The sequence below is a fragment of the Neomonachus schauinslandi genome, chromosome 3 (assembly GCF_002201575.2).
Source record: "Neomonachus schauinslandi chromosome 3, ASM220157v2, whole genome shotgun sequence".
In the NCBI taxonomy this organism is placed as follows: Eukaryota; Metazoa; Chordata; class Mammalia; order Carnivora; family Phocidae; genus Neomonachus; species Neomonachus schauinslandi.
The window spans coordinates 146,528,089-146,547,781 of NC_058405.1; the positions used below are offsets into that span (position 1 = coordinate 146,528,089).

The 19,693-nt window shown below is 33.8% G+C and overlaps 1 protein-coding gene across 1 annotated transcript in view; it reads right to left on the minus strand.

Annotated features, from left to right (window-relative positions):
- The window catches only part of ZSWIM2 (zinc finger SWIM-type containing 2), a 32,744-nt gene extending 14,311 nt beyond the window's left edge, over positions 1-18,433 (minus strand). Inside the window, exons 1-5 of the mRNA XM_021703223.1 lie at positions 18,269-18,433; positions 16,992-17,068; positions 14,995-15,035; positions 9,459-9,669; positions 2,216-2,467 (exon numbers count right to left, since the gene is read on the minus strand). Coding sequence (XP_021558898.1) covers positions 2,216-2,467; positions 9,459-9,669; positions 14,995-15,035; positions 16,992-17,068; positions 18,269-18,433 — 746 coding nt within the window. The remainder of the gene's footprint in view (positions 1-2,215; positions 2,468-9,458; positions 9,670-14,994; positions 15,036-16,991; positions 17,069-18,268) is intronic.
- Positions 18,434-19,693: the final 1,260 nt, after the last annotated feature.

The following is a 19,693-nucleotide window of genomic DNA, read 5'->3' on the forward strand; positions in this document are numbered from 1 at the left end:
AATCAAGAACAATCTCCTTATTTCAAGGTAAAGCATTTAACAATCTTAATTACATCTGCAACCTGAATTTCTCTATGACATGTAACCTAATATATAGGTTCTGAGCATAAGAATGCAGACATATTTGGGAGGACATTATTTTGTCTACCACACATCCCTTTCATGATTTGTTCCCACAATATCTTAGCTTTCATTTATTTCTTTCTCTAAATTCCTATAGGATTTATAGCCTATTAGATATCTATCGTTTGATTATCCAGTGTTTTCCAATTGCTTCATAAAGAATTGTACTTAGGAGAATACTTCTTGAAAACAGGAATTATATTCCCTCTCTTTCCTCACAACATAAATTATTCTCAAAGGACAGTGTAGAGCAGTGGGCAGGGAGCAAAACAGTGGAGAATGCCTGTATTTGGAACAATTCTCCCCAGTGCCAATTTGGCATGCAGATTATTTTGAGCTGAAGTCAATCAAGGCCAAAAGGACTCAGGAAGAGCTTTTTATCTCCCCCTCAACTGCCTAAAGGAATTTAGATAGAGGCTTGGTCCAGAAAGAGAGCTATCACCAAAGATAACTACAAAAGGTCTGGTAAGCTGGAGGGAGCTCAGCGGGGCCTGTTTGTTCAAATTCCTCTTTGTGTTCCATTGTTTCTGCAAGGCATGACAAACATTTGCTCTTCCCATCTTCCCATAGATTGTCTTCTTTCCCTTTGAAGCCCCAGGCCCCTACCCTCTTCTTCTTAGCTGAGGATGGCTTATAAGCCTCAACTGCTAGTCTTTGAACCTCTCATGTCAATGTGAGGCTCCCACATGAACAAATTAAAATTTTTTTTCCTGCTATTAATCTGTCTTATGTCAGTTAAATTAATAGACCAAATAAAAGAACCTAGAAAGGGATAGAAAAATTTTTCCTCCTGTGCAAGAGGTAGTAGGAAGAATCATCCTCAAAGACAGAAAGAGCAGTCAGAAAGCTCAGAGTAATAGAGGAGTGCACTATCATTAACAAAATGCTTAAAAGAAAGATTTGAAATAGTCTACTAAGGCCACACACTAATCATCTGAGGAATAGGCAACAATGAGGACTGAGAATTTTACACCATGGCCAATTCACGTCCTCATCCCCCATAGTTGTTCCTCCCAATCCTCTCTTTCACACGTTATCTTCACTCTTTACTGTTTGGATCCATACCTCTTGAAAACAATGGCTGCTAAAACCAAAGATCAAGTCCTTCCTTTTTCTAGAACTCTGTTTAACCAACATTCCTGACACTAGCTGAACACGTGCTAAAACTCTACAAAAATTTTCCCCTTCTTCAATTTATTGGAGCCTTCTCAGGCCAGTTATTTTCCAATAAAGACTTTTACTTATAGTGATCCAGTTGATTTTATTCTATGTGACACATAGAGAAAACAGAACTGAAACACTTCAAAGCAGAAAAGTTACCATTTGTTGATGGGAGTGATAAAAAAAGTTTTATGGTTTTATAAGAGGGTTCTAAAATATATTAATTGGGCTCATCATAATGTATTTCTAGGAAGACTGAAAAAACGAATCTATTTTCTTAACATACAGTTAAGCTAAAATTTTAGTTAAAACACAAATTTCCCAAGCACAGCAATTAATTGATGTTTTAGTGTGGCAATTCTGGGAAAGTTGGGGATTATTTACAAAAGTAAAAAAACCTGTTTTCTCTAACATTTATCTTATTGTTGTTGAGGTATAGGATTAAATTAAAAAAAATATGTACTCATTGCAATTTCGAGTTTGGGAAACTCAATTACATATTCAGTCAATCTAGTCAATATCCCTCTAGCTCAATCCTAGGAGTGTTTGGCAATGATTTCACTGATGGTCCAAAGGAAATTATAGAAGTTGGGAGGTCTAGAAGTTGAGGGTTCTGAGTTTGGAAACTCATTTAGGCCTGTGTCCTGAGCTTCCAGGACAGGAAGCTCCTTCAGACTCTCAATCTAGACTGGAGTACAAAGCCAATATCCTTGTGTAAGTGAAGAAAATAAAACAATAGAATTTTTGAGGTACTGGGCTAACATAAATCACCAGTCTGGAAATCCTAAATAAGCAACCATCACCTAAGGCAAACACACTATATAGAGAAGGAAGAAGGCAGTCTAACTGACCAGTATCCCAGTGCTCCAAGTTTCCTAAAGTTAAAAAAAAAGTTAGAATACATGTTTATAATTTTACTGATGACACTTACTTATAACATTTCCCCTCAATTGGAAATTGTTTACAGTTATTACAGGGAATTCCAAGGTGTTTGTCCAGTCGCTCTTTTTCAGCTGCAGTCACAAGTTTGCTAGAGTTTTTGAATTCTTCTAAAATAAGTTTTAATGGTGCAAACTCTTTCCTGCACAGAGGACATTTCAACATGGAAGTGTTTGAAATCATATCCTGATAATTAGCTAGGATCTTCATGCATTTTATATGAATGCTATTGCCACAGCCAAACCTGTTAGAAATAAAATATGAGTTTACCACTTGCATATATCAAAGTTACATATATTTATATAAATAAAACTTCCTGTGCTATCATCTTTATTTCCCATAAAAATAGATTCTGAACTGACTTTCCAGATATAGCTTGATTATACACATAAACACTATCTTATCTACCTGTATAATCTATCATCTTTAATTTAATACATTAGAATTCTTAACAAATTCTCCCTCATTCCAATGAAATGGTGGTTTAAACAATTTTGCATCATTAGAATATTTTTCTTTTTTTAAGATTTTATTTTTAAGTAATCTCTACCCAGTGTGGGGCTTAAAACCACAACCCTGAGATGAAGAGTCGCATGTTCCATTGACTGAGCCAGCCAGGTGCCCCAATATTTTTCATTTTAAAAGCGAGAATAAATATAATCTTAACAAAAGGAAAATTATAACAATAATTATTGTTTTTTAAATAAAAAGCATGAGAGCAGGGGTATCACCTCATTTTTCTAGAAATCACACAATATGTGGTTGTACCTGATAAATATCTACTGAGAGAAATAATATTTTGGGAAATAGTAAATAATTTAAAAACATGCAATAGAAGCAGCCATATGAAAAACTACATAGATTAAAATTTTGGCCAATAATCAGGAGTAAGAAAATGAAAAATTCAATAACAAATGGTTGCCCAAATATTCAAGTCCAACTTTACAGGGCCTCAAAGAATAGTATGAATATGACACTCTTAACAAATGTTTGCATATAGGTAAACATTTCAATTACTTAGGTTTAAAGATAGAATTTTGAGACACTGAAAAGAATTTTTATAATATTAAAGTACTACCTTTACTCTCAGAAAATTCTTTGTAACTGGTCTAAGCCATGGCATTTATTCACGTGTATAAAAGAGAAATGTGAAAATTATCCTACTTTAATAACTTAAAGTGGAGAGGGGAAATAAAATGGAGTTAAGTTTTAATTTTCACCCTTTATAATGTAGCCTAGAAATATTTAGAGTAAGAACAGGACCTCTCACAGCAGATATGTTAGGAAACAAAAGGCCAATTAAATATAAACTAAGTAATAGGTAAAGCTTTTTGTTGTTTCTCTATCAACACGTCTCATAACAATCAATTACAAACATATTAAATTACAATTTTTTCATAAGCTTTAAACATCCAAAGGAAAAAACATGTAGAAGCCTGGGAAGATGGCAAAATAGGAGAATCCTGAGCTCACCTTGTCCTGACACAATACTGACATACACACTGACATAATAGCCACATCAGTGCAATTAACTCAGAAACAACCAGAAGACTGACTGGAAGAACAGACTTTTCACAGTTAATCACAGAGCGAGTGCAACATTGAAAAGTGTGAGAGGAGCAGTGATATGGCCAGGAACTACACCCATCGGGAGACTAACCGCAAATGGGAGGGACACCACAAGCATGGAGAAGTGGAAGGATCAGACCCCACACCAGGCACCCAAGGCCCAGGGAACTTGCATTGGGAAGACGAGTCTCCATACATTTGGCTTTGAAAACCAGTAGGGCTTAACATCATCAGTTTTTACAGTCAGTGGGGCTTAGCTCCAGGAAAGCCAGAGGTTGAAAGGAAACTGAGTCCCCTCCCCACCCTTAAAGAGCCAGCATAACATATAACTGAGATGATATACAGCAAAAAAAGCAGTAGTTTGAAAAACACCTGGGGTATCATGAAGGAGATTGATTTACTAATTTCAGAACATGCCCCAGAGGGGCAAGGATCATTAGGAAACTTCTCCAAGAACTAAAGAGCTAATGGGCACCATTTCTATCCTCCCCCATCCCATAGGCTAGATAGCTGGATGCTTGCAGGAACCAGCACAAACACTCTCCAACTATTTTGCTATCACAGTGCTTCCTGCCTCCACATTATGCTGTGGAGCCATGCTAACCAACTTGTCCCACTTAGCAGGTGTCCCTAGAAAGTAGCTGCTGGCCTAACACACTCTGTAAGCAGTCCTGGCAGGGACAAGCACCACTCCAAAGTGACTCCTACCCTGAGGAGAGGGGAAGATAACTACACACACCAGTGCACCCACAGTCCCTGCAGCCAAACCTTATAGCTAGCAGCTCAGAGATTGCCCTGCCAATCAGTGCAACTGCAGCACTGGCACACAGATTGGGGGCAGGCATGAGGTCTGACTTATGGCCCCATCCACCCATGAAAGCCTCTCAGGGGACAAGGCACGGAGAGTAGGCTACAGATCAGTGTGATGACAGCCCCAACAGGGATTGGCGGTAGGCATGTGGTCTGGCTTCTGGCTCCATGTACCAATGAAAGCCTCTCAGGTGACAGTACAAGACAGTGCCCTGCAGTTCAGTGTGACTGCAGCTCCAACAGAAAGGACAAGGGCAAGCATCCAGTGTGACTATTAATACTGCCCAACTAAAAGCCTAGTGCTTTTAGATGGGTTTAAACCTAAGTGATCAACTTATATATACTTTTAATAGACTTTTATATGCATAAGATATTATATGTGAACCTAATGGCAAACATACATTAAAAAAACTATAAATGATATAGAAAAAATAAAGAGAAAGGAATCTAAGCATACTATAAAAGGAAGGCATCAAACCACAACAGAAGAGAGCAAGAGAAGAAGAAAGGAATGGAGAAGAACTACAAAAACAACCATAAAACAAGTAACAAAATGCCAATAAGTACATACATATAATAATTACTTTAAATGCAAATGAAATAAATGTTCCAATCAAAAGATGGTGAGTAAATGGATTAAAAAAAAAGACTCATCTATATGACACCTTCAAGAAACTCACTTCAGACTTAAAAACATACGCAGACTGAAAATGAAGAGATGGAAAACCACTTACCATGCAAATGAAAGTGAAAAAAAGCCAGGGTACCAATACTTATATTGGACAAAATAGACTTTAAAACAAAGACTGTAGCAAGAGAAAAAGAAGGACATTACATAATGATAAAGGGAACAATCCAACAAGAGGATTTAACAACTGTAAATGTTTATGCATTCAACATGGGAGCACTAAATACATAAAGGAACTATTAACAGACTTAAAGGAAGAAATTGACAGTGATACAATAATAGTAAGGGACATTAACACCTCACTTACATCAATGGATAAATCAGCCAGATGGAAAAATCAACAAGGAAATAGTGGCTGTCAATGACACAATGGGCCAGATGGACCTAACAGATACTCAGAACATTCCATCCAAAAACAATAGAATACAGTTTTTTCAAGTGCACATGGAATAATCTCTAGAATAGGTTGCATATTAGGCCACAAACAAGTCTGAATAAATTAAAAAAGATTGAAATCATATCATGCATGTTTTCTGACCATAACAGTATGAAATTAGAAATCAAACAGAAGAAAAAATCTGGAAAGAACAAAAATAAATGGAGGCTAAATAACATGCTACTAAACAATGAGTGGGTTAATCAAAATATAAAAGAGGAAATAAAAAATGCATGGAGACAAATGAAAATGAAAACACAATGATCCAAAATCTTTGCGACGCAGCAAAAGCTGATCAAAGAGGGAAATTTATAACAATACAGACATACCTCAAGAAGCAAGAAAGATCTCAAACAACCTAACCTTATAGCTAAAGGAGCTAGAAAAAGAACAAATCCCAAAGACAGTAGAAGGAAGGAAATAAAGTTTAAAGCAGAAATAAATGAAATAGAGACAAAAAAAACAAAAAACAAAACAACAACAACAACAAAAAAACAAAACCTCCTCAAACAATAGATCAATGAAACCAGGAGCTGGTTCTTTGAAAAGATCAATAAAATTGATAAACTTTTCATCAGACTCATCAAGAAAAAGTGAGAGAGGACTCAAATAAATAACATCAGAAATAAAGGGGAAAAAAAACACAACCAATGCCACAGAAATACAAAGAAATATAAGAGAATATTATGAAAAATTGTATGCCAAAAGATTGGGCAATGTAGAAGAAATGGATAAACTCCTAGAAACATAACACCTTCCCAAACTGAATCTACTTCCAATAAGAAATAGAAAATTTAGACCAATTACTAGCAAGGAAATTGAATCAGTAATCAAAAAATTTCCAGCATACATTTAAAGAAGAGTTAATACCTATTGTTCTCAAACTTTTCCAAAAAATAGAAGAGGAAAGAAAGATTCCAAATTAATTCTACAAGGCCAGCATTACTCTGACACCAAAACCAGATAAAGATACTATAGAAAAAGAGAAGTACAGGCCAATCTCTCTGATAAACACAGATGCAAAAATCCCCATCAAAATATTAGCAAACCAAATCAAACAATACATTAAAAAATGATTCATCACAATCAAGTGAGGTTAATTCCAGGGATACAAGTGTGGTTCAATATTCATAAATCAATTAACATGATATATCATATTAACAAAAGTTAGGACAAAAAAATCATCTCAACAGATGCAGAAAAAGATTTGACAAAGTACAACATCCATTCATGATAAAAACTCTCAACAAAATAGGTTTAGAGGGAACATTTTTCAACATAATAAAGGCCATATGTGAAAAACCCACACTAAAATCATACTCAATAGTGAAAAACTAAGAGCTTTTCCTCTAAGATCAAGAATAAGACAAGGATATCCACTCTCACCATTTTTATTCAGCATGGTACTGAAAGTCCTAGCCATAGCAATCAGGCTAAAAATAAATAAATGACATCCAAATTGGTAAGGAAGAAGTAAAACATTCAGTATTTGCAGATGACATAATACTATCTAGAGAGAACCTTACAGAGTCCACCAAAAAACACTAGAACTAATAAATAAATTCAGTAAGGTCACAGGATACAAAATCAATATATAGAAATCTGTTGCATTTCTCTATACTAATAATGAAGTAGCAGAAAGAGAAATTAAGAAAACAATCCCATTTACAATTGCATCAAAAAGAACAAAATACTTAGGAATAAATTTAACCAAGGAGGTGAAAGACCTGTACTCTGAAAACTCTAAAACTTTGATGAAAAATATTGAAGATGACACAACAAATGGAAAGAGTCCACATTCTAGGATTGAAAGAATACTATTAAAATGTCCATACTACACAAAGCAATCTACAGAATCAATGTAATTTCTATCAGAATACAAACATTTTTCACAGAACTGGAACAAATCATCCTAAAATTTGTATGGAACCACAAAAGACCCCAAATTGCCAAAGCAAACTTGAGTGAGTAAAACGAAGCTGGAGGTATTACAATTCCAAATTTGAAGATATAAACAAACTTGTAGTAATCAAAACAGTATAATACTGGCACAAAAATAGACACACAGATCAATAGAACAGAATAGAGAGCCCCAAAATAAACCCACACATATATGGTTAATTAACCTACAACAAAGGAGGCAAGAATATACAATGAGGAAAAGACAGGTTTTTCAACAAATGGTGCTGGGAAAACTAGACAGCTATAGGCAAAAGAATGAAACTGGACCCCTTTCTACACCATATGCAGAAATCAACTCAAAATGGATTAAAGACCTAGATGTGAAATCTGAAACCATAAAAATCCCCAAAGAAAACATAGATAGTAATTTCTTTGACATCAGCCACAGAATCATTTTTCTAGATATGTCTCCTCAGGCAAGGGAAACAAAAGCAAAATTAAACTATTGGGACTACATAAAAATTAAATGCTTTTTGCACAGCAAAGGAAACCATCAACAAAACCAAAAGACAACCTACTGAACGGGGGAAGATATTTGCAAGTGGTATATCTGATAAGGGTTAATATCTAAAATATATAAAAAAACTTATACAACTCAACACCAAAACCCCCCAAATAATCTGATTAAAAATGGGTAGAGGATCTGAATAGACATTTTCCCAAAGCAGTAACAGAGATAGTTGACAGACACAGGAAAAGATGCTCAAGATCACAAATCATCAGGGAAATGCATATCAAAACCACAATGCGATATCACCTGATACCTGTCAGAATGGCTGAAACAAAAAACACAAGAAATAACAAGTATTGGTGAGGATGTGGAGGAAAAAGAACCTTCATTCACCATTGGAAATGCAAATTTGTGTAGCCACTGTGGAAAGCAGTATGGAGGTTCTTCAAAAAATTAAAAATAGAATGACCATGATTTAGTAATTTCACTAAAGGTAGTTTACTGAAGGAAAACAAAAACATGAATTCAAAAAGATAATGTACCTCTATGCCTATTGCAGCATATTTCCAATAGCCAAGTTATGAAAGCAACCCAAGTGTCCGTTGATAGATGAATGGATAAAGAAGGTATGGTACACATACACACACACACATACACACACACAGAGAATGGAATATTACTCAACCATAGAAAAGAACGAGACCTTGCCATTTTCAACAACATAGATTAACCTAGAAGGTATATTCTTAAGTGAAATAAATCAGCAGAGAAAGACAAATACCATATGATTTCATTCATATGTGGAATTTAAGAAACAAAAGAAATGAACAAAGAAAAAAGACAAGCAAAATACCAGACTCTTTTTTCTTTTTTTTTAAAGATTTTTATTTATTTATTTATTTATTTATTTATTTATTTTTGAGGGGGAGAGAGAGAGAGAGGAGAACAAGTGGGGAGGAGGGGCAGAAGGAGAGGGAGAAACAGATTCTCTGCTGAGCAGGGGATGCCCCAGCCCAACATGGGACTCCATCCAAGGACCCTAGGATCATGACCTGAGCCAAAGGCAGATGCTCAACTGACTGAGCCACCCAGGTGCCCAAAATACCAGACTCAAATACAGAGAAGAAACTGGATGTTGTCAGAGGGGAGATGAGTAGTGGAATGGGTGAAACAGATAAAGGGGATTAAGAGTACACTTATCTTGATGAGTACTAAGTAATGTATAGAATTGTTGAATCATTATATTGTATACCTGAAACTAATATAATGCTATATTTTAATTATACTTCAATAAAAAAGAGAAAGAAAAAACATGTCACCTGCAAAACGTGACAGGAAGCTTTTTCTCTAAAAGTACTTCTTGACAAATTGAGCAGATATCATCTGAACCAATTTCCTTCTGTTTAATGTACCCATCTTCTTCTATATGCACAGTTTCATTATTTGTTCCTTGTTGGGGAGTTTGAACTCGATGTATCCCTCGAAGCAAGTTACTGATTTCTCCTTCCACAAGACCTAACTGCAAAGCAGCTAGTGAAAAATCCCAAAGTATTAAAATTCAGTGGCAAAATTGGAGATACAGAAATGTAATAACTTATGCTGAAAGTTACCAGATAAAATATCAGAAAGACAGTTTTGATTCAATTACTACACCTACATTTGCCACTTTTTGTACTTTTTCAGAACCAAAAGGTCAGGAAAGAGTCATTTATAAAGAGAATGGAAGTTACCTTTTTTTCTTGTAACTGAAAAGAGTCAGTGAAAATATTGCATTTTATAAAGATTTTGGATTAATTATATGATAGTGCTCATCCTTGGATTGGTGTTATAATCATGTCTTACATATTGATCTGTTCAACTTGCCCATAAACAAATATTTTATCAACATAGAATCAGAAGAAATGGGCAAAACATGAAGGGGAAACAGGGATATTTGAGTAGTTAGTAAAATTAATATTTGTTATATGAATAATGAATGAATGGATAAGAGGAGAGCAAGACTCAATTAATTGTGCCTATTCTCCTGTCTTGGTTTTATGTTTGTACAAGAGTGTCTTGGTAGCCACATCCTTCACAGATTTGGTTAGTATTCCTCAGGACAATCTATTACAAACTATGTTGTTTATAACCTTGGGATGTGCATTCTTTGAATTATGAATTTTCTACATCCTGCTGTCTTTATAAGAAATTATTTTCTAATACATATAGCTTTGATCAGGACATCCTAGATTCTTTGTTCCCTGGCCCATCCCAGGCTCTTTTCCTTTTCTCTCTCCTTAACATGCCATAATTTAAATGTCATCGGTTATTGGTACCCCTGAATTCTATTCATTTTATACATCCTTTAATACATTTAGTACATTCTTTAATAAATTTTAAAAATATTTGCAAGATAATGAAAAGCTTCATTTTTCTGGAAAGTCTCCCAATTAAACACTAAAAATACTGAAAACATCATAGATACATTTCAATACAGAAAACTCTGTTCCTTGTATGAGGTGGGGTGGCAGGTGGAATGTAAGAGGGTAACATACTTTAATTAACCATTACTTTGGAGGATGAGGTCTATTTGTCACAGAGAGCAACATCTGCTCTCTAAAAAAATGGGGAGGAAAACGAAGGACAAAAATTGTGCTTTTGGGAATAAAGATTTTCTAGGGCAGCGGAATTACTGAAACATAAAAGTTCGTAAGAGGAACTGGCCATAAACTGTCCTATGTGGTAAAATATGAATTGGAAAATGCAAGGGAGAAACAAACTGTTCTGAGATAATTTGGAAAAATTAATGTATGAGACTATGAAAGAATATTCTTTTATAAAGAAGGCAAGACAGCTAACCTATCAGAAGGCAATGGAAGATGTTCAGTTTCATCAACATCAAAGAAAAGTGAGTTGAAATACGATTGAGGCACAGACACAGAATAAATATTGCTATTGAATAAGCACTGATAAATAAATGAAATGTTGTTCCCCTTATGCTATTTCTTTTTGTATTTATTTAAGTTATATGAAGGCATTTTAGATCTTCTAAGGGTATGTTAGATGTATGGGAGAATGGAAACTATTTTCTTATTTAAGTTTACTAGGAATGAATAGATTATAATGAACCTTGTATCTGGTATTGTTTCATGTTTTGTATGATAGCCTTTTTTCTAAAACTATAGAAATATTATTAACATTTCAAAGTATTTCTATGTATTTTTAAATTATTTTCTTTGGGGACTTAAGTATTTTGTTCATGTCTTTCATTATATGATTAAGTAATAATATGACCTAATATGAATCCCAAAGCAAAACTAGCAGAAAATTGATACAGTGCTGAAGTTGCAAATCAGCAAAAGTATTTTAAAGACCAATTTGGTAATACATATGGGTGGTAGACATAAAAATATTAATACTTTTACTCTAAAATCCAATTACTGAGACTTTATGCTAAAGAAATGATTGAAAGAAGAGAAAGCTTCATGTACAAAGAATATAACAAGTAGTTTGAAATAAGTTACATGACTAACAATAGAAGAATGTTAACTAAATTATGATATACCATATCCAGTGGAATAATGTTAGCCATCGATGACTTTAATTACAGAGATTACGCAGCATTGAAAATGCTCATAAAGTAACAGTGTGTGATAAAAGCAGAAGACAGAATTCCCACGGAGTATTAGGCATACATAAATATAAACTCAAAAAGGAAGAATGATAAAAGTTTATTTTATATTTGTAGTGGGAATTATAAAAAATTTCCTTAAATGTGGTTCTTATTTGATCTGTAAATATTTAACTAAAAAAGGAACAGACGGCATTAACTAGACAAAAAGAAAAAGAGAAAAGGGAGGAGAAGAGAAGAGCTCAAAAAGTCTACTTTATACTTTGCGTTCTGTCTGTTGTTAGCATTGGAACTTTTAGAATCTCCCTTATAAAAGAAGAGAGGGGAGTTGGATAAACTAAAAGTTTCTCTAATGTCAACATTTATAAAATGAAGAGAGGGATAAGTTTCAACTCTTAGTTATTTGTCCCTCAGCTCTCTATAAAAAGTAAACTATCAAAAAAAAAAACAGACATTGTATTTAGAAGGAACTATTAGGTGATAAATGCAGGGTTTGCTGTAAAACATTTGGTGGGTGATAAGAAAAGAATGTTCAGTGTTCAAAACTGATATCTTTATTATAAAATTCCTGTGTAATCATCTTTGTAAGTCCTCAAAAATAAGTCTCATGTTTTTGATATGGAGCATTAGAGTGTAAATATTTGTTTCCTGATGTGTTTTGGAAGAATCTAGGAATGATATTCAAAATACTCTTCCCTCATTACTAATAACCATCTCCTCCATTACGTACAAACTTTACATAATCTTAATGAATAACTGTTTATAGCTTTCTTCAAATTACTTTAATTTTCATATATGTTTGTTCTAGTTTTCATTTAAATGATAAATTTTAAGATGTGCAAATAGGATTTTCTCAATGTTGACTAAAACTTCTTTTAAATATAGGAGAGATGCAAGATCTTTTATTTTAGTAGGAAGTATACATTTTTCAAAATTAATGTATAGGATTAAACATTTAAAAATTTCCCTATTGTAGACTGATACTTATAAAAAGAACAAAACATGGTTTCTGTCTTCAAGAAGTACAAACCATAACACAATATTAAGTATTACATTGGTCCATATGAAATTGCTATTTTTGTAAATGAAGAATTCCACAAATGTTAGTATTCATATGTTTTGATTTATAAAAAATACCTAGCAGAGGCTCCTGGCTAATATGCAGTACAATAAATATTTGTTGAGTTCAGTTGTGTAGAGCCGCACTGTCTAATAGAGTAGCCAGCCATTAGCCACATGTGGCTACTGATCACTTGAAATGTGGCTCATGTGACTGAAAACCTAAATTTTTAATTTTATTTCATTTAAATTTAAGTTGAAAGCTGATAATTGATAGTTACCGAAAAATTTATGAGTATGTTTGTAACAATTCGGGTATTACATGAATCTTTTTTCCAACTGATTGCTTTTTGAAATCTAAATGCAGAAAAAATATTTCCAATGAAAATATAGTATCTGAGATGAGATGCTCTGTAAGTAGAAAATACACACTAGACTTTGAGGACAGTATAAAAAAATCGCATTATTTTTATATTGATAACATGTTGATGTGATAATATTTTGATGCATTGGATTAAATTAACATATTAAAATTAATTTTCCCTGTTTGTTTTTACTTTTTGTAATACAGCTACTAGAAAATTACATATGTGGCTTACGTTATATTTCTGTTGGACAACACTAGTATAGAAGCTTGTGAAAATGATATGTAGTGGGGAGATCAAATAAGACCTGGAGAGGATGTGAACATTTAACTTTAGGTGGATAAAATGAAGAAATAGAGAAGAAAACAATACGTATAATATCATAGAACCTAATCATTGTGTATGAAGGGATTGGGAGAGAAGATGAAGTAGAGAATTAAGTAACATTTCAGAAAGAACATTTTGTCTACAATGTGAAGGAGGAAGCAACAAAGTGCAGGCACTGAAAAGAAGGAGGCTACAAAGAATTCTATTAAGGGCTTGTGAAGGTGGACAAAGGTGAGAATGAGGATGGAGAGATGAGAACACTGTTGAGAAGAAGGCAGGATGTAACGTAAACAAGATTTATAGAATGACTAGAGATATGAGGGAAGAAATTGGAAGAAGAAAAATCAGGGTTTCTAGTTTTGGAGACTAAAGAAGAAGGAAAGCCAATATATGAGGTAAGGAATACAAGATGGGAGCACAAATGGGGAGAAATGTGGTATTTAAAATGCCCGTGGGTCCTCCAAAACTGAGCTGTCCTGAAGGCAGCGGGAATTCTGCTCTGTTGATGATGTTGAAATCACTGGTATAGAGGTAACAGCAGACACAGAAAATGCGAGACATTTCTAAGAGAATGTGTAAAGTGGGAGAAGAATACAAAAGAAAAATGCCTGTGAAACAGTAATATTAATTTATTACCTAGTACAACTTTTAAATGTTTATTATAATTGTACTTATATGATAGTTGGGGGGAATTGAACTTGGCTGAGAAAAACCAATACTCTTAGAAGTAAAAAAAAAATTGAAAACTGATTATTACTTTCTTTATGAACATTATAAACATTTACTAATAAATTTTAAAATGTCATTGCAATTCTTAGATGGGTCTATTGCAGGCCAAATAACCACATGACTACAGGAACAATTCCATAATGACAATATCTTTTTTATAAGATCTACAAATCTAAATGATGTATAACAAAATTATTTTTCTTTCTCTTAATTTTGAGTACTCCAGAGCTTAAAGTTACACAACTATATGCTTGACTCCAAACACAATTTAAGTACTGAGATAAAAACTATTTTATTCTTAAAAAAATATATTTATAGATTTTAAAATATATTTGTGTATATATTGGCATACAAATAAGTCAGTCAGTAGACATTTTTGAATGAAATTATGTGCTATGTCAACTGCCTATTAATGGGATCTAAACAATTACATTTCTTATTTTTCCTGTAATTAAAATAATTTTGAATATAGAAACCACTGTGAATCTTTGCTTAGAGCACATGAGGAAAATTTTGCCTTCAGAATAACTGGCCATTGTTTCATCCCTTTTTAAATTAAATGCCATTGAGTTTGAAATGACATATAAAGTTACATTTTTTTTTATTAAGGAAGAAAAATGTTCCAACTGTCTTAAATGAACAAACTGAGCTATAGCTAGTTGTCAGATTGTCTAGGAAAATAATTTTTTAAATTTAGAATATGTCCAAACAAAAAATTACTAAAATTGTTAACTTCAAAATAATAAAAGAAAAAACACAACTTACATTCATGATTCCTTGGAAGCTTGAATTTTTTCAACAAGACCCTAATATTCACAGGCAGAAAACCAAAATAAAACATTTATTTTGACATAACCTAGAAAGATATATTTTGTTTTAATTTTAAGATAGGAAGAGCATTATAGAATTTATATTGCTGACAGTGTTATAAATAAACAACACTCTTACCAGTTTTCTGTTACAATAGTAGTTAAATGTTAACTATATTGAAATTATAATAAAAAACTCATACAAAAAACAGTAGTTAAATATATGTTTTAAAGTAAGCACATGTGAAAAAAGTGTGATAAATGAAAATAAAAGACATTTATAATAAAGAGATTTGCTAGAGAGAGTCCATGAATTTCTTCAGGATATACATTTGTTCACAGAGATAGGTTAGTGAAGGAACTGAGGTATTCATAGTACTTCCTTTAAACTTACCTAGAAGTTTCTTACTCCTGAAAATGGAGTAATTTTCTGGAGAGTACTAAATGACTTTTCCTCCATATACCACTTTAATGTATGACAATAAAAATACTTCAAATATAACCAATTAAACTGGAATATGGCTTTTTTAAAAAGTGAGAAATATATACAAAATTCTTGCATAAATATATTAAATATACTTTAGTATATTAAATACTTGAATCATATTTCCATTTAGTTTGGTATATATATATTTTAAAACGAGTTATATTGTATAAAAATGAGAATAGAAGGCCTTTGCCCTGGGGAAGCTAGCACTAAAAAAATGAAAAAACCTATTTTAATAAATGTAATTTATTATTTTTAATAATAAAACCAAACTGCAAGTTTTGAAAGGACCATATTTTATATCTTCTATGCTAACTACAGCAAATTTTATTAGCAATGCTGAATAAAAACTGATCAAAACAAAACAACAAAAACAGTAAATAAAAGCTTTGGAAATGACACATATACATTGTTTTTGTTTTGTTTTTTTAACCTATAAAGAAAAGCATTCAAAATGTAAGATACAAACTCTTCTCTCAATTTTTTGTTTGATTCGTTTTACTCTCAAATATCAATCAAACTTTCTATAATAGTATAATTCATGATTTGTTTGTATAAATATAGATGAGTAAAACAAAATGAATTGAAAGAATGAAAAAAATGGAAAGAATTCCAGACTATTTCCAAACACTAAATGGAAAGAGTTTTTTTAATTTCAATTTCTGGGATTCCCCTACAAATAGGTTCTGACATTAGAGGTAAAATTTCAGATTTGTCGGAAGTAATCTTCAGTGGAGTCCTACTACTATCTTGAAAGATTCATAGTAAAACACTTATTGAAAACAAAAATAACACATAGAGGGGAGGGCTGTGGGGGGATGGGTTAGCCTGGTGATGAGCATTAAAGAGGGCACATATTGAATGGAGCACTGGGTGTTACATGCAAACAATGAATCATGGAACACTACATCAAAAACTAATGATGTAATGTATGATGATTAACATAACATAATAAAATAAAAAGAATATATATCATAATAAAAAATTATAATGATTTATTTTGTTATTAAATAATTTGTTGTACTGCATTTACAAAGAAAACAATTCATCCATTAGAAAGCATAAAAATAAAAATGTATTTGGAGATTTATTTTTAACTGACAGCAAATAGAAATCCTGTAATGAGAACATAATTATCATTAGTGATGTGAATCAGGGAGGTTTTTCTTTTTCTTTAGAGTTAGATTTCACATTTGTATATAATGAGACCCTAGGAAGTCATTTTTTTCTTATTAAAAACATTAACATTCAAAACTTGTAGAGGTGGTAGTATGTTTCTCAAGTTAAACCTTACTTAATTTTCAGAATGAAATAAAATATCCCAAAATATACTGAAAAACTACAACCATTTTACTTTTATATTCTCCCAACACCAAATTTCTTTAATCTTGTAGTACTCAAATCATGAAAAAGGCAATATACCAAGATGCTCCTTTGTGGCAGATGTTTATTACAGAGTTACTTACCAGCATATATGCTTACAAAGTTCTCCTCTTTTCAGATATGTGGAACAGTTACAAACATGAGGATTTCCTAAAAAAACCTTTAAAAGAAAAATGCATACTTAAAAAAAAAAAAACCCTCCGGCTAATTTTTAGAGTTAGAATAAAATTAATTTAATAGATAATAGGATTAAAAGAGATTTCAAGAAGTAATTTAGTTTAGGTGACTCCAAAGGTTGAATATAGTCTATTGAGACATCTTAACTCTTGACACCAGTTGCCTCATATTCTTTGTGTTGGTCAACAATTTGCATTATCAGTTAAGACTCTTTTTAGATGACCTACACTCAGGCAGCTGAAAAGAAATCTAATTTTAAAAGCTAAAAAAAAAAATTCTATACATTTCTTACTGAAAATTCGTTCTGCCTTGCAGTGGAGCTAAAGATCTTTTGTAAACTAGCTTACCTTGGATTTTCGTTTGTTTTGTACATTAAATTGGCATATAATTTTACTTGAGAAGACTAATTTTATTCACCACATCTATATTGGATGAAACAATTTATTAACTACAGTAAGTGTTATAAGGGAGAAAGTAAAAAAAAAAAAAAGAATGTCTTAAATAAGCACAGGCTAGTAGTTTGTATTCAGTACTTAAAATGCAGGACACTAAATTAAAATTTTCCAAATCAACACCTGGGAGAGGGGATGGATGGTGGCTGACTTTTGAGTGGCGAGAGTGGGATATCAAATACAAAGTATCTGTTGTCTTTCAGCAAAATTAGAAAGAATTTTTATTAAGACCTTTCCAAGGCATCATCATCTAAACAGTACTTTAAAAGGATCTTCTTGGAGTTTTAGAGTAACTGAAGAGTAAAGAAAAACCGGTTTTATTTATTTAGTAAATATTTACGGTATGTAAGTAGGTCATAGGATTTTCATTTCATTTGAGTTACAGGGCTAGTGACTGCTAACACCGGATCTAAGGATGCACGCAATGTAAACCCTAGATTTAAATAAAACGTCTCACATTTTCAAGCCTAAAGATCAAGCAAGGGCCATTATATTACAAGAGTTGGATGCAATTTGGAGTCCTGACTTTCAAAAACGAAACTTTTCTAACAAATACTATTTCCCTCTGCAATCTGCCCATCTTTAGAGTCTGGAACTCGTGCAGGTGGGGTGGGTGTGGCAGAGAGAATCCGCAGGGATTGTGAGGGTGGTTAGATACCAGGCAGGCCCAGGAGGACCAGGCGGGGGGGGGGGCTAGGCTGGAGCAGAAGGGAGCCGGGGGCGGTAATTACTCGGAAATCCCTGTTTTCCGGCTCCTCCTCCCTCAGCAGGAAGCCAGTGGGGCCCATCTCTCGTAGGAGGTAGATGCTGCTGCTCATCGCCTGGTCTTGTTGCCAGCTGAGGTGGTCGCTCAAGTGTCTTCGCCTTTCAGAGGCTTTATAGCCTCGGCGAAGCATCCTGCCTGGGTGCGGGCGAAGGCAGCTCCTCTGCGAGACTCTCTGAGGTGCCCGCCGGTCTCCATGACAACCGCGTGCCGGCGGGTTGCCTTGGTGATGGTGGTTGAGCTCCCTGGTGTCCCAGCGTGCCTTGCGCCAAGCTAGAGCTAGCGACGAAAGTGCGAGGGGAGAAGGGTGTCGATTCCACAGCTCTCAGCCGCCTCCACTCCTTCCTGAAGTGACGTTCCTGGCTGAGAAGAGCTAATTTAAAAGCTGGCGGCCAAAGGCATAGCTGTCAGATCTCTCACGTTCCTTTTGCTGGTTCCTCGCAGGCAGGGCTGGTGAATGAATTCGTGTATTAGGACAGTCGCACAACCTGGTTACTGTTTGGGCTCTGCATGCTAAAATTATCCTGTGATGATTCATCATCTTTATCAGAAAGCCCAGAGTGATTGTTTTTGTTCAACAATATTCCACCAACATTTCCCAAGTGCTCACTATGTACATAATCTGAGCGAGTCGCTGGGGGAAGATCAAAAATGCGGAAGACAGGAATCTAATCCCTAGGAAGCTAGATCCTTAAATCCGGATGTGTGTGTGTGTGGAGGGGTGTGGTTTTAAAGCAAGAGGAGCATCGCTAAATTGCATATTTGGGTAGGGATGGGTGTTGGGGCATAGGGCAGAATCCATTGACTCTGTCCTCTAAATCTACAACGTCTGTTCTAAGGAATAAGATTTTTGAGGTATGCAACATTGATTATAATTCAAATTGTCTATGAGCTTTGTTACCACGTTAGTGGAAGAGCTGTAATAAAGTTGAGTCAAGTAAAGAAGCATGTTACTAGAATGTTTCTAAGAAATTGAAATCAGGAAATGGATACTTGGTGGCCCAGAAACATAAGCAAAGATGGAGGATACTTGTCCCATTTTATCATTGGTGGAAGCCACAACTAGATTATGTCAAGAGCAGAAAGGAGAAAATGGCAAAGGCCAGGCTATGAGAGAAGATGATGGAAATGGCAGCTTGCACATGTGAGACAGGCAGATAAACATCATTCAATCCTAGGTCTAAGGTTTTAACTTTTATTACTACCTTCCTATTCTGACAAATAACAACTAACATACATACAACCATAATCCCAACTTTGCTGTCAATTTAATGGTATTAGATGCTAAAGTAAAACATTATACATTAGGGAAAAACTTCATATTGAAACCAAAAGAAATTATAAATTGAATTCACTTAGTTTATTTGTTAATACTTATAATTAAAAAAATTCA